The 15,608-nt window shown below is 34.1% G+C and overlaps 2 protein-coding genes and 1 pseudogene across 2 annotated transcripts; 2 read left to right on the top strand and 1 right to left on the bottom strand.

The window, feature by feature from the left end:
• The first annotated feature begins 5,360 nt into the window (after nt 1-5,360).
• Nucleotides 5,361-9,544, top strand: LOC132187690 (uncharacterized; annotated as a pseudogene).
• A 1,122-nt stretch (nt 9,545-10,666) lies between these two features.
• Nucleotides 10,667-12,875, bottom strand: LOC132187511 (protein AE7-like 1). Its single transcript, XM_059601849.1, has 5 exons — nt 12,674-12,875; nt 12,466-12,571; nt 11,882-11,981; nt 11,380-11,425; nt 10,667-11,012 (listed from the first exon to the last, which is right to left on the bottom strand). Exons 1-5 carry the CDS (start codon nt 12,783-12,785, stop codon nt 10,912-10,914), a joined length of 465 nt encoding a protein of 154 aa, XP_059457832.1. The 5' UTR covers nt 12,786-12,875; the 3' UTR covers nt 10,667-10,911.
• A 1,429-nt stretch (nt 12,876-14,304) lies between these two features.
• LOC132186466 (vacuolar sorting protein 39-like) lies at nt 14,305-15,557 on the top strand. The gene is made up of 2 exons (XM_059600446.1): nt 14,305-14,868; nt 15,286-15,557. The coding sequence occupies exons 1-2, from the start codon at nt 14,427-14,429 to the stop codon at nt 15,555-15,557; spliced, it is 714 nt and encodes a 237-aa protein (XP_059456429.1). The 5' UTR covers nt 14,305-14,426.
• Nucleotides 15,558-15,608: the final 51 nt, after the last annotated feature.

Here is a 15,608-nt window from a genome sequence, read left to right as displayed (position 1 = left end):
AATAATAATAATAATCCACATCCTTTTTAAAATGACACAAAAGTGACTTACATCATTATTCTATCACTTAAATTAAAAGCCCCAAGGGCCATCACTGGCTTTAGCTTGCAAACGAGAATGTCGATCTTACAAGGAAATGAAAGAAGGACACAATAGGGTCAATCATCAAAATCTTTTAAGAATGAGTGTCTCTAAAGTGGCACCAAGGTCTCTCTTCTATAATTATTCAAAAATTAAAACTATAGGCCCCAAATTGACAATAAACCTACATTTAGGGCGCTGATGTAGCAATTAGAGAATGTTATCCAAATTGGTGATGTCATATTGTTTTACCTTTTATCATTGTTAGAAATTGAAATTGGCTGTTCATTGAACCAAGTACGAACTATTATTTATTTAGTAATAGCGAAGTCTCAAGTTGCCAAGCAACACAGTGTTGGTTTCGAATCTTGAGATCGACACTTTCTTTTCAAAATATTACAATTAAACTGAGAAGTTCAGTTGAAGGCTTGGTCGGACCACATCCCAATGATATCACTTACTGGTCCGAACGTCATAGTTATACTTTGATACAACGTCATAATTTGATATGCCGATGCTATGATTTTTATTGTGTGTGACATAAATCATAATTTGATTGGTGGTTCTCGGCTATGATTGCCTTAGAGTTTTTATTCTGTGTTATTTGAGTTTTGTGCTCGTTTATCAATGAATAAGACTGAACTGATTATTTAAAAAAAAAAAAATTGATTAGTGCTTACATGGTGTTGGACGATTTTCATCAAAAAAAAAAAAAAAAAAAAAATGAAGGATGGAAGCTGAATGTGGAAGGCTATTTGTTATTTTTGCCTACCACAATAAGTTCTTAGCCAATTTTTATATCATATAGAGCTTATTGCAAATTAGTCTATCTACATGAATTGATTTTACAATTTTCCTCTAAAAAGTAATGTTACATATCATATAAAATATCTTATTAATATTCTAAGAAACTAATGTGACAAGATTTAATAATAGAAATAGATAAGATCTTATCAATGAATGAGTATGATATGTTTCAAAAAAAAAAAAAAAAAAAAAAAAAAAAGAAAGAAATAGATTAGATCTTAGCAAATAGTATATGTTTCATCATTTATTTTTTACATTTTCATTTCAAAAGGAAAATACTATTTCGTATTTAATATGATGACACGTTGATGGAACGTGTCACCATATTAAATACGAAATATGATAATTAAATCTTCACCAACTCATTTATAAAAAAATAATAATTAAAAAAAAAAAAAAAAAAACAAATCTTCACCAACTCATTTATAATGCAATAGCTTTCATCGTGTTTATGGCGTGGAACCTGAAAAGTAGGGGAGGGTTTGACAACAGAGGCTACTAGGCGCTTTCTTTTCCTTTCACTACGGATTTTGTTCATATTTTCTCAGCTAATCTATAAATCTAATTCAAACTTCAACAAACCCACGATCAACAGCTAGGCCATCACCATTTTTTTTTTTTTATTATTATTCTTTTGGGTAATGTGATTCGCGCGTCACTTTAAAACCAAAAAAAATGTAAGCACGCTAATCCTGCTTGCTAATTACTTACTTTATATATATATATATATATATAAACTCCAATGATTTAAAAGAACTACCTACTACCTTTAAAACTCCTTATTTTCTATAAAAAGGTCATTAACTAGCTTTTACGGCCTCTTATATTTTGAGTCTTTGACGTTGTTAAAGCGTCACGTTCTAGGTGTGACCTTTTAAAAAGTGACGTTTTTTTGGGTAAAAAACATATCATTATTAATGCGTCACTATTTTAACCTTTTTTTGTAGCGAAGGTTTCTCACTTTTCTGAGCTCTTTTTAAGTGAAAAAAATGCTGTGTCTGCTCAATGGCGAAGCCACAGCAATCTTTGCACCCCCAAAGAATTTTATTTTTATTTTTTATTTTCTCCTCCAATGAGACTAGCTGCACCCAAAATTAAAAAATAAAAATCTCAAAGATTTTAATTTTTTTTTTCCTCCAATGGGACTAGCGGCACCCAAAAATAAAAAATAAAAATCTTTTTTCCTTTGAACACGGCACCCCCTAAGCCCAGCCCCTCTCTCTGTCTTTTTTTCCTTTTGATAGCCCATAGTCTCTCTTTCTTTCTCTCTCATACTCTCCCTTTCACTTTCACTTTCTTCTCTTCTTCCTTATCAACACAATTCCTAATTTAAGTAATCTTCTAATTTGGATATTTTAGTTATTAAATATTGAGAATATTGGCTGTTAGAATTTAAACATTTAATTAGAGAATTTGACACAATTCTAAGCTCAATTCTAATAACGAAAAAAGAAAAAAAAACTTCAAATTTTTTTTTGCTTTGGCCCCCTCTCATAAACATTATTAAAACTTCATAGTTCCATCCCTGACCTACCTTATAGAGGTTCCCGATATCAAAAAAAAAATCAGCGGCACCTACAATATAAAATGTCTGACTCTGTCACTGCCTCTGCTGCTGTCCTTTTGGAGTCATTCTAAATTGAGCTAACATTTGTTTTTTTTTTTTTTTTATCTTCTAAATTCCTTTTTTTTTTTTTTTCCCTTCTCTCTCTCATCTCTTTTCCTAAACAAAAACATCTCTCTTTTCAATTCTCACGCGGATCTCGCTCTTCCTTCATAACCCAAAAGCTGCTAAAAGTCAAGATGGAGATTTCATGTCATTTTCAGTATAAAATATCTAAATGCAAAGAGTCATTATTTACATTCTTCAAATCATGTAATTAATGCATCTAGTAATTAATGCCATAGAAAAATAGAGCACGCACACACAAAGACGATGCAAACTCTTATTTTTATTCTCTTTATTATTTTCTAACTAGGAATATAATTTCATATTTGTATTACTATTTTTTAAAGCTTTAGCATTTTTTGTTTAAAACGGAAAGGCAAACACCACTACGATAATTAAATTTTATGTAGGAATAGCGATTTTAGAAGAATCATCTTGGGTTGCTTCATTCTTTGACTGCTCCATGATGAAAATTGAATAAATTGACAGGAGGATTGAAAAAATAAATTATAAATTATAAGTTATATTTATATTTATATATTTTTAAAAATAATTAAAATTTAAAAAGATTATATATATATAAACTCATATTCTAATTCTAACAGTAGTGCGCCAACCGATCTTTCATTTTTATTTAAATTTGTAGAGAATCATTCATTTTTAAATAAACGATAATTTCATCATAATCACAACCGAATTTCCCTCATTCTCAACCATGACATGAAAATTTTTTTTTTTAAAAAAAAAGGTTTAAGAATTATAATCACAAGTAATTGAATCAGAAAGCAACCGTCCTGGTGTATTTAGAAGTAGAAAAATCCTGCAGTGATGTTCAATTGTTCAAGGGAATAATAGTGCTACACGTATTGTAGAGACAAATACTTAATTTCTCTATAGATATGATTGATATTTTTATTGGATCGTACCTCAAGAATTGAGCGTTCATATTAAGACGTTTTGAAAATGAGCACTGAGCAGCAAGATAAACAGTCAGACAATTATGATTGTTAGAATCAATTAACCGTGCACCTAATATAATTAAAATATCATCTAATTCAACTTCAGGCCCTTTAGAGTGGTCCAATGCGAACAAAAAAATAATGGCGTAGTCCTTAAGAAAAGAAGGGCATTATTGCCTCACCAAATACGGTTGCTTTCACATAACTCAGTAAATTTATGAGTAATTCTATAATTTTTTATTGTGTCCATTTAAAAAAGGGATTTGAATCCTCTCTAGTCCATAATAAACTCTAGGGTATCCAGTTCATGATTAAGATTTCTTTAAAGAAATCCTAACGCCACAACTATGCCACGTGTCCTCTCAATAAAAAAAAAAAAATTAATTAATACTTTAAAAATAAATAAAAAGTAAAATGATACAAAAAGGATGGGTGGCCGGCCACTGTCGTTAGGCCCGAAGCCACCCCCAGGCCCAACGGGGGTGGTCCGGCCACCCCCAAACTCCAAACGAAAAGAAAAAAAAAAAAAAATTGTTTGACCATGGGGTGGTCCAGCCACCCCTGACCGCCCATTAGGGGTTGCTCTCAAGCCACCCTAGCTAAAATGGGGTGGTCCGACCACCCCCTATGGCCAAGATGAGATGGCCAGCCACCCGTTATTTATTATTATTATTATTTTAATCTTAAATAATATTTTATTAGTGAAATAGGTGTTCTATTTGTGGGTGTAGGATTTATGAGAAGAAATCCTAACCATAAACTTGATATTCTTCAGTCCATTTTGGATTGGAGATGATCCTATTCCCTAAAAATGAGGTTATTATTTGATCAAAATATAATAATGATCAATCACAAGTTTAATAATGCTTTTAAGAGCCACGAGACATGAAAATGACACAAGAGTAACTTTTAACATTACTTGTAAATTTATTGCCCATTTTCACAATCCCTTGAGAATGGTACCAATCTGAATTAGAATCATATAATATCCAGTTAGTTATATTGAATGAATATTTTTGTCCCCTTAAAAAGTGAAAAGATAAAAATACCCATTCAATATAACTAATTGGATATATTGCCCATTAGAACATTCACATTGGAGGAGCCAAATTTTTATTCAAAATGGCTCATCAAAACTTACTTTATCTAGTTTAGCTAAAGAATTTTTAAAGGCCCCCTCTATCCGATTAACTATATTTTTTATCTATATCATTTAAATATATATTTTTTCATTCTTTATTGAGAAAAAGTTTTGGGAAAAGTTATTGGGAAAGGTTTTGGGAAAAAGAGAAAACACGTGAGAGAAACAATAAAAAATAAAATGGCTCAATTATAAAGTGCTGCTACATTTAGCCTTTTTTTTTTTTTTTTTTTTTTTTTTAACAAAACCCAAGCCAAATTCCTCCTCAATATAATCATTAAGTGATTGTCATCATACACTTTTATAGAAATGATTTGGTTTAGGTATTGTAAAAAAAAAAAATTATAACTTATGCGAATGGTCTATATTTAATTTTAAATTTTCATTGAAAAGTTGAAAAAAGTAAAATTAAATGTAGAATAAAAACAATACCTAAATCAAATAAAGAAATATGGTGGGACAGTCCATCTCCTTTATGGCGGGCATACCATAGATATGTGTAGCGCAACAGAATCCCTCTCCGTTATGGTGGGACAATCCATCTTCAAAAAGAAAATAAAAGTTATTTAAAAATTAAAAGTATTTTTCTTTAAAACAAAAGGAAAAAAAAAAAGAAAAAAAGGGGCAAGTAGAGTAGACCCTTCAGGTGGCCGCACCTATAGTCTTCGAAGCCTACTTAATTTATATATCAATCAAAAAGAAGACCTACCCTGTTTATACAAATCTTCCTCTCCCTTCTCTCTCAGGCCTCATACGTCGGAGAGAGAATTTAATGTAAATGTCATTTTATTGAGGACAAAACACAGCCAAACAGAAGGGCGCCATCCGAGCTTGGAGAGAAAAAAAAAAAAAAAAAAAGGTGCCCTCTGCCTCCGGCCTCTATATTCTCGCCCAAACAGAATCACACGCCCTGTGTCGTTATTCATTGCCCAAAACGCTCGGAAAACAGGGTTTGAGGAAGGAGCTCAGACTCTCTTCCACTCTTACGCTTCGTCAGGTACGTTATATCAGCTAACGTAAAAAGAGTTTGAGCCTTTGTCCTGTTTGTAAATTTGTAGGCAAGCCTTTTGTCTATCAATTTGAAGTGGATCTATGGCTCACTTCTCTGCCCTTACTTTTCTAGATTATTTATTTGTTGATTTTTCTGGGTTGGTATCGTGTTGAAAGTTCGTAGTTAGATCTTTTGATTCGTTTGTTAGTGGATCTTGCACTTTTTCATTGTGTATAATGTGTTAGGAAGTTTCTTGAACTCCTTTTTTGATGCCCAAAGACGTCTAAATGTTGTTCTGGGAATTGGGTTTCAAAGATCTTGATTGAGTTAGAATATGGTCTTCGTTATTTTTATTAACTAAGCTGAAAAGTTTTTGTGGTGGTTGGTGTTGTTATTTTCATGGTTCTATTGTTGGTCAACGTCGGGATAGTTTTGGGAATTTATAAAAGTCATATCTGGCAAAATTCTTAGTTGTGTTGCTGATTCTCGCTTTCCCATTGTTTTTTATGTGAAATTAAGGCTTTAGAATTGTCTGTCTCATTGGAAAAATATGTGACATGTCTCCAAGAGACAGCGGGCCGGAATGGCGCTTCTGGATTTGTTGCGATGGTCAGAGTCAAAGCTGAGGACAACAGATGGATTAGATGAATAGGGTCAAATGGAGTAGGCTGATCGAAGAACTAGTAATTTTTTTTTTTTACTAAAAAAAAATGGAGTGGCCATTAATAGCTTGTTGGCAATTTTTGATACTATTTGTGAATTCGATACAAATTTAACATGAAATTAGCAGTTTAGGAATAAGTAGTTTACACGTTTAATTAAATTAGTCGAAGTATAGTTGATCTATATATTCGTATGAGAAATGATCAAAATCATTCGTCATCTAGTTTTTCATTCATCTCTCTACACTGGATGGGTGAATCCATCATTGAATTTGTGGAACCCACATGCTGGTCCCACAAATATAATGGTAAATTTGCAAAATGGATGGTTGGGAGAATGATGTGTAAGATGACTTATAGTTTTATACTCATGTTTTAACATACCTCGAACCTAATACGTGACATTTAGAGCTGTCAATTTTTGACACGATCTATGAATCTGATATGAACCCAACACAAAATTAGCGGGTTATAGTTGAGAGATCTGTTCCGTTGAATTAAATGGATTGGATTAAGGTTAGTCAATATAGTCTTGTATCTATGTTTTAATATGACTCGAACCTAATACGTGATATTCAGGATTGACAAATTTTTATACGATTTATGAATATGACATGAATCCAACACAAAATTAGCAGGTTTTAGTTGAGGGGTCTATCCCGTTTAATTAAATTGGTCGGATTAAAATTAGCCTTTATAATCTTATACTCATGTATCGACATGACCTGAACACGACATTTGAACATAAATTACGACCTCTAATTTTGAACAACTAGCTTTTTTCCTTATGCATGGTCGATAAATTGAGGAGTTCTTTTTTATTTTATTTTTTTGTTATAGATATAAACATTATAGTCTTATCCCAAGTTATGTTATTATGGACATAATCAAGTGAGATGACATTGAATTGCTGATGGTTGGGGAGGGGAATAATTCGTATGCGAAAGGGTGTTATTATAGGCTAAGGTTGATGGAGATATCGAATTTCACTGGATAAGATATTTCAGTTTTTGGGACCATTCTGTTTACTTTTAGATGTTGGTTTGCTTTACCGCTTCACTACTCTCTCAACCTTAATGTAGCTAATGCACTTTGCTACTCGGTTTTTAAGTTGATATATTATGGAAACAATGATTAGATTGTCCAAAGAAAGTAAAAATGTTGGCTTGGATGCTTTAATGTTGTCTTAGTTGAGCGTTATATCTTGTAGGTGAACTCATTTGGCAGCCATCATGTATCTTCTGAGAAGGAACCCTCAGAATCATCAAGAGAATGACTCTTCACAGAAAGATGCAAAGGTTATTAAACTACTTGGACATCATTCTAGGGCAGAGTGCATTTATCTTTGATTTTTCTTCTCCTTTTTATTGATTGCCACCAAGTTTGCTCTCTATTATGATGATTCTGTTCATAATAGAGCTGAAGGCTTTCATAACATATTGAAATAGGCAATTAATGAGGCATATTACGAACAGGTCAATGAACTCAGGACTGCTCTTGGACCTCTATCTGGACGTAGTTTAAAGTTCTGCACTGATGCATGCCTGAGGAGATATTTAGAAGCTCGGAACTGGAATGTTGTTAAGGCAAAGAAAATGTTGGAAGAGACATTCAAGTGGAGGTCCGCTTATAAGCCTGAAGAAATTCGTTGGGTAAGTAATGAATTTTTTACTACATGTTCTCGACGACGTGCAAAACTAGAAGTATGTATGTTCTAATTTTATGTTTGTTTTATACTTTTAGTTATTTTTTCTTTGTTAAAATTTGTGTCTCCCCCCTCGCATCACAGAGTCGTTAATCTCAATATCGTTTCAAGTCTAATTTTCAAACCTTAATTCTTTGTTAAGTAATCAGAAGCTTTCAGAGTAAACAACATTGGGGGAAATGCCAGTTCCAGAATGGCTACATTCAGAATTTAAGTTGTTTTTGCAATAGCCAATCTATTATTACCCATTCTCCATGACATGCATGTGATGACCGAGGCTGTGACATGTAGCACTTATTGATGCTAATATTTCAATACTGTTTTATTTAAGCCTCCCCTTACTTTAGAAAGATGATATTGTCCAGCATGAAATAGCCCACGAAGGTGAGACTGGCAAAGTGTCCAGAGCAGATTTTCATGATCGTCTTGGAAGGACTGTGCTTATTATGAGGCCAGGGATGCAGGTTGGTCTGGCGATTTTCTTTTGTAAGGTGTGTTACGCTTTTATGAATCAACTAGTTAACTTTTTTGTTTTATTTCTTTCCCATTTGTCAGAACACCACATCAGGAGAGGATAATGTTCGCCATTTAGTCTATCTTTTAGAAAATGCTATCCTGAACCTTCCTGAAGGTCAAGAACAAATGTCGTGGCTGATAGATTTCACTGGATTTTCATTGAACTCCAATGTCTCCGTTAAAACAGCCCGTGATATTATTAACATTTTACAAAATCACTACCCCGAGAGGCTTGCTGTTGCATTTCTGTATAGTCCACCAAGGATTTTTCAGGCATTCTGGAAGGTTTGATCTCCTGCTCTGTTTTCATTTTGGTTTTTGGCTACATAGATATTATTGTTTTTTTGTACCGTTGGACTGACGTTTAACAATTACTGCTTCTTCCTCCTTTCAAGAATAAAAAGTGAACAGGGTTATCAATCATGGCATGGAAGCAAATTATTACATAAAATTTCTTGTCGGGCTTGGGGATTGTCGTTCTCAGATTGATTTAGATCCTTCAGTAATTTGTGCTACTTTCTCGGTTTTTATAGGCTGTCAAGTACTTCCTGGATGCAAAGACATTTCAGAAGGTGAAGTTTGTATACCCCAAAAGTAAAGATAGTGTGGAGCTCATGAAGACATACTTTGATGTAGAAAACCTTCCAAGCGAGTTTGGGGGAAAAGCCACCCTAAATTACGACCATGAGGAGTTCTCACGATTGATGGCCCAGGATGACGTAAAAACTGCCAAGTTCTGGGGATTTGATGAGAAGCCTACCACATTATGAATGCCATTCAGGAGAAGAGGTGAGGCAGTAGCCAATACCCATTGCACCCGCCAGCTAGCTAAGTGAGCATTTTCTAGTGCTCAAGAGTAGTAAATATGTGCAATGCAGCCTGACTGAATAGATAGAAGCAAACTTTAGTATCAAATTTACTGTTGGGGACAGGAAATGATGCTCTTGCTCAGTTCCTTGTTCTGGGGTTAATAAACATGCATTTATTGTGCTTATTTCTAACTATGAGAGATAACTATTATTCCCTCTTTAAATATCTTCGTCTTCCTAATGTTCCCTATTTTCAAGATAAGCAAACTGTAATTTTTGTATTAAAAAAAAATTAAATTACTATCATATTTTTGAAAGATCGTTTTTAACTAAATTACAGGCAATTGGGGTAGCTTTCCATAGAGGACAAGTGTAGGCAGGTGGGCCTTGCACCTATCTTCTGTGGAGCGCCCCCAAATTGTATAAGAGTTTGTTCATGGGATGCGACATTCACTCTCGTTTATTATAATCATTTTATAGCTAATCTCACGTGTTTTAAGTGGTTTTTATTTATTTTTATTTTAGTAACTAATGTGAAAAAAATGCTTAAAACATGTTCATCAACCGATATAAAATAAATGTATAAATGAGTATGAAAAGTATAATTACTCATTTGCAAATCAATGATGTGATTACGGGCCTAGTAGGCCGCCTATTGCAATGCCGCCCAGCAACAAAAGGGCGAAGCAAAGGAGTGTTGCAATAGTACGCTGGTGAGAGTCCAGCAGTTGTCATAATGCTACTAGATCTACTTCAGCCTGCGTGCCCTTTCTTTCGTGCACCTTAATTCATCTGAAAAATATGAAGTGCCAATTATCAAATTGGTCAACATTGAGGTATAGAGGGCTTCCTGAATTTTTTTTACTCGGGAGAAAAAAGTGGCTCCCATATTTGGAGCCTTAAAAAAAGATTAAATTGGTTATCAAACTTACCTGAAGGACGTGATAAGGATTGGGGTCTTTCACAGAAATTCGGGCAATTTAAGTAAGGGGCTATGGGGTTCAATGTATATATATATATATATATATATATATATATATATATATATATATTTGGGAAATTAGCTTAGGGCCCAAGATCAAATCAAATTAAATGCCCACTATTACTAGAGCCCAAAAAAGCCCCAAGGAAGCCTAAAATATAAGACCGTTTTTTCTCAGAAATTCAAGAATGTTCTCTTAGAAGAATTCTCTCCATTTTTTCTCTCCTCAAGTCAAAAATACTGACTCTGACTGTCCGAAGCTACCCCGCTGGCAGCGGGCTGGCGCCGAACATGTGAAATTTGGTATCATCAGGTCCCATTTGGCAATTTGATGTAGGCTGCAATAGTCTTCAAGATTGAGAACCATTTATATAATCAGAAACTTATATTGTGCATTAAGAGAGTCTACTATCAACATGCAGTTCCTCACACATCCATGTGAAGCAACAAATAGTAAGCAAGTCTGCGAGGAGCTAATGACATTGGGTAGATAAAATTCACAAGACAGGAACAGCCACTTCTTATTGCATTTGACAACTAGTGACGTTTTCCCAGTACATAGGCTAATTGAGCAGGAAAGTGTACTTGATCAAAGGTCATTGGAGTACAGACACTCATCCACAAGTTGGCGAAGGTTGGGATTCTCCAAGGCCGCAGCGACTCTTTCCTTATCATTTAACTGCTTGTTAACTACCAAAAGGACAAATTACACAACATCTGTATCAGTTTGGAGTGATTGGAGTAGGGAATAACACAGGAAATATAAATTTACCACAAGACAGACTATTAGTTCTATCGTACTATAACAAAAATGCATGAAAATGATGCTATACTCTTGGATTTTTCATCTCAGTTTTCTGTACAAATCTATAAAATATTGGAAAATTTGTATGTTAATATGCCCTTTAAGGTAGAATGGCTATATTCTTAAAAGCCTCCTGTTTGGAAAATTTATTCTCGTGATGAAGTTTGTCGACCATTACCCAATCTTCAGATTGAAAATAGGAAAGAAGAAAATGTGAATTTAGTGTCGAATGGCAATTCGTTCAGGATTCACCTGATTCTTCGTTTGCATGAGATCCAGGAGATACTTTGATGTCTACCTGAAATGGGCATCAAATTTATGGATGAGAGAATAGTGCAATGCAGAAAGAAAGAGTCTGATTATGAGATCCATGAATATCATTTCGACATTATGTCTAAAGCAGTTTGTGATTATAGGCAAAAGAACAAAGTAAGGTGAACTTTCTGCATATAAAGATAATCTAACTTAAAGCTTCGGATACTCTTCTCTTTATAGAAGTATATACAGACCCACATTCTATAGAGTCTGACAAACTCCCATTCAAGGAACTTCTAAAGTCTGCATTTGATATTTGATTAAATATATAACATGAACCGCCTACTCCTTTCAAAACTACATGAATCAATGCACTAAATATTAGCTTTCTGAGTACATATGCAAAAGAAAAGGTTTACCAATCGCATGTGCCATCACTGTTGAAACAATAAAGAACCAACAAAATGCTCCAAAGTGAATAATAATAATAAAAACTGACCTTATAATGCGGAGGGAAATAATGTTTTAGTTTCACTCTTAGGCATAGGCCGATTACGGTTGCCATACTGCAGTGCTGGATGGTTGGTGTGAAAGTGATCCTAATATAAGCAATTAGATTTTAGCACCCCAAAATAAAATAATCAAGTCGTTTGCAGTATTAATTAAACGATTAAATTTACTATTTCTTATGGGCAGTTATTCTGAGTTCAAACTTTACTCTCCGGCCAGTTTGCTCATTTCAGTTAAATATTTTATATTTCACAGTTATCAGTGTAATTATTAAGTATTAGTATTCTCCACAGTTTTTCCTTTTTAGATAAATATTTTATATTATGTGTTCTGCATTAATCATTTCTTATTGGATTTCTTATTGGTTTAAGCTTTTAGACTATCAATAGTTTAAGTTATGCATCTTAATACCAAGATTTTGAAAGGAAAAATTAAGGCAATAAAATTCAAGGTATTTGCTCAATAATAATCATATTTGGAAGATATGGGCTTCAATCATATATTGCAATTTCCAAGTAACAACAGTTGGATCCAAAGTCAAAGAAATGAAAATGGAGCTCTGCGAATACTCACAGAATACGACCGAGCTTGTCATCAACGGTGATCGATTCCTCCGAAAGAACGCTGAGCTGTTCCAAAGAGTAGGGATGCTCCGGATCTCTTATATCCCTCACGAAATTTACCAATTCGAGTCAAAGATCCCAAATTTGTTGTATCAAAAATACTCAGTACAAAATTACTGAATTTAGAAGCAAAAGAAAAGAAAAAAAGAAAAGGATATCATAGATTTCTAGAGGATCAACGGCGTCGTCTCCGTGAAGATCTTCGGTGCGAGCGACCCTTTCCTTCTTAGCGTGAACCACGGGGTTGGCGTTGATAAGACCCAGCGTCATCTTCGCCCTCCTTTTCTCTTTTTTCTGTATTCCTCTCGTGGAAACTGGAAAGCCTTGTTGGCTCTTGCTGTTTGTTCACGGACCAGCTCGGTCGAGTTTCGTAACGATGGTTAATTATTTTATTGCATAATTACATGTTGAGATTCCCATAACAGCATGACACGTATATGTGGATGGCAAATGAGAACGCACCACGTGTTGATTGTTAGGATTACTTCGACTTTTACTGCATTCCACCTCACAGTCGGCGGCAGGCTGCAGCTGCTGTCAGGGACTCAGCGGCACTACTTCTTGAGTATAGTCGCGATATTAAATAATTAAACTTATTATTTAAATTTTGTACTATTAACATATTGCTGTATAAGTATAAGTTTATAAAAATTTAAAGTAGTAATATATATAACATATCAATCTTTCACAAATATTTATTATCGCTAAGAGGTCTTTTTCTTTTCTTTTTAAGGTGCTGAGAGGTCATTTAAAATAATAGCAACAGCTTTTTAAATTTGATTTCTTTTCTTAAACGTGGAAAAACTTCAAAAAAATAATCTGCCACAGACTTTGATTCAATGGCTATTAAATAGTATAGTCAAAATATCATAATACCCTAAACATTTGTCATGAGTGAAATTCATGGCTTCAGTTCCTATTAGCTTTAGGACAGAGTTTTTCTTCAAATTAGGTTAGAGAAACTTCTTCAAACTCTGTCTATAAAAATGATATGTGTCATTTGAACATGTAAAATGTACATATAGTTTTTAATAGTAGGGACAAAGTTTGAATAAATAATATTAAAAACTCATGTGCATCTCACATATTAAAAAAATTGACACATATAATTTTTATAGACTGGGTTAAAGGAAGTTCCTCCAACCCAATTTGAAAGAAAACTTTGTCTTAGATTTTATTATTATAATTTTTGAGATAATTTGTCCAAGGTGGACATTATCAAGGATTCATGATAGCGTCTTGGTTTATGTTTGCGATTTTAAAAGTATGATTTAAAAAATAGTAATTTTAAAATGCTTAATTTGAAAATGTGATATTTAAAAACACAATTAAATGTTTGACAAAATTACAATTTAGTATTTAAAATATTAATTTAATATTTAAAATTGTACGTTTTCAAAAAAATACTTCTTTAATTTTTTGAAAAGGAAATTAAAAACAATTAATTTTATGCGTAAAAATCGAAATGTCAAATCGAAATTACTTTGAAGATCTTTCGCACATCATATAAAAGGTTAATATTTGTTAAATTTAGTTAGTATTTTCTATTTTTCACCTTCAATCGAGATGAACTAAAACATTTGGTGTTACAACGAATAGCAGCAACTTAGCACAATGTCTATAAAAAAAAATTTGTTTCTCACCATCCTTCTCGTTTCTAAATAAAAATATAAACAAGTACATTTTATAGTCAATTTTAAATTATATAATAATAATAATAATAATAATAATATACACTATAAAATATGACCTTGGAATGGCTTGATCTTCAAAAATTTGACACTTAAAATTGCTAAAAACACTGGTGATTCAAGCGGTGTCGTATTGCTTCAATAAGTTATGTTCATTTCTGATCCATATCATACTTAAAGCTCCGATGAACAAGCTCCGGAACTGATTGACGACGACGACATGGTACACAGTGCCTACGATTCCTTCGAGCTCCTCAGCAACTGCCCTACCAAGATCGACGCTGTCGAATCGTACGGCTCAAAGCTCCTCCTCGGCTGCTCCGATGGGTCCCTCAAAATCTACGCTCCCGAATCCTCGGGCTCCGATCGCCCTCCGCCGTCCGATTACCATGTTCAGGCGCAAGAGCTGCGCAATGAACCGTACGCACTAGAGAGAAACGTGTCCGGGTTCTCGAAGAAGCCTCTGGTCTCGATGCAGGTCCTGGAGTCGAGGGAGCTTCTTCTATCGCTCTCGGAATCGATCGCGTTCCATAAGCTCCCCAATTTGGAGACCAACGCTGTGATCACCAAAGCGAAGGGCGCGAATGTGTACTCGTGGGACGATCGGAGAGGCTTCTTGTGCTTCGCGAGGCAAAAGAGGGTCTGTATTTTCAGACATGACGGTAATTCCATGAATTCGTTGCTATCTCTTGCTGGATTTTTAGGTGTTTGAGTTTTGGTTCAACATCACTGTTTGTTTGGTTGCTGAGCAAGTGTGAGAAAGAATGTGAAAACTTGGCAATTCTATTAACTTTTAAGTGATTAATTGTGTGTTGTGGAGAATACCATGTTGTGATAACGTTGAAAATGAAGATACAATCACGTATTGTATGTAAAATGCCAAAAATTGTCATTTTTTAACTGGCTTTTAAATGTGCTTTTTCATCTATATTGTATGGATAAGTGGATGTGTTTTCCTAATTTGGCTGAGGTTTGCTGAAGATGTTGTCAATGAATAGAACTAATATTGTGGATATCTGGTGGAAGTAACTCTTTTTTTTTTGTTCTCTCTCTTTTTCCTTTTTGTATGTGTTGTTTAGGGGGTCGAGGATTTGTGGAGGTGAAAGAATATAATGTTCCGGATATGGTGAAGTCGATGTCTTGGTGTGGTGAGAATATATGTTTGGGTATTAGAAAAGAATACACGATACTAAACGCCACTAATGGTGCATTGACTGAAGTATTTCCTTCCGGGAGGCTAGCCTCACCTTTGGTGGTCTCTCTTCCTTCGGGGGAACTTCTTCTTGGGAAGGTATTATTTTCTTTGTTGGCTGTTGATATTCTGCTTTCGGGGACAGGAATTGCTCATTGAATGTATATTTTATGGTTGTTGGGTACACATACGCTAACTGAATGCTAAAGA

The sequence above is a fragment of the Corylus avellana genome, chromosome ca7 (assembly GCF_901000735.1).
Source record: "Corylus avellana chromosome ca7, CavTom2PMs-1.0".
Classification (NCBI taxonomy): domain Eukaryota; kingdom Viridiplantae; phylum Streptophyta; class Magnoliopsida; order Fagales; family Betulaceae; genus Corylus; species Corylus avellana.
Note: the sequence above shows the minus strand (reverse complement) of the source record. Positions and strands in the feature narration are given on the sequence as shown.

Excerpts from the sequence above, each read along its gene's own strand:
- LOC132187511 (XM_059601849.1), bottom strand. The coding sequence starts at position 12,785 with ATGACGCTGGGTCTTATCAACGCCAACCCCGTGGTTCACGCTAAGAAG. Across the intron at positions 11,982-12,465 it reads GACAAGCTCGGTCGTATTCT|GATCACTTTCACACCAACCA; the intron begins GTGAGTATTCGC and ends TGCTTATATTAG. Across the intron at positions 11,426-11,881 it reads ATTTCCCTCCGCATTATAAG|GTAGACATCAAAGTATCTCC; the intron begins GTCAGTTTTTAT and ends TGCCCATTTCAG.
- LOC132186466 (XM_059600446.1), top strand. The coding sequence starts at position 14,427 with ATGGTACACAGTGCCTACGATTCCTTCGAGCTCCTCAGCAACTGCCCT. Across the intron at positions 14,869-15,285 it reads CTGTATTTTCAGACATGACG|GGGGTCGAGGATTTGTGGAG; the intron begins GTAATTCCATGA and ends TGTGTTGTTTAG.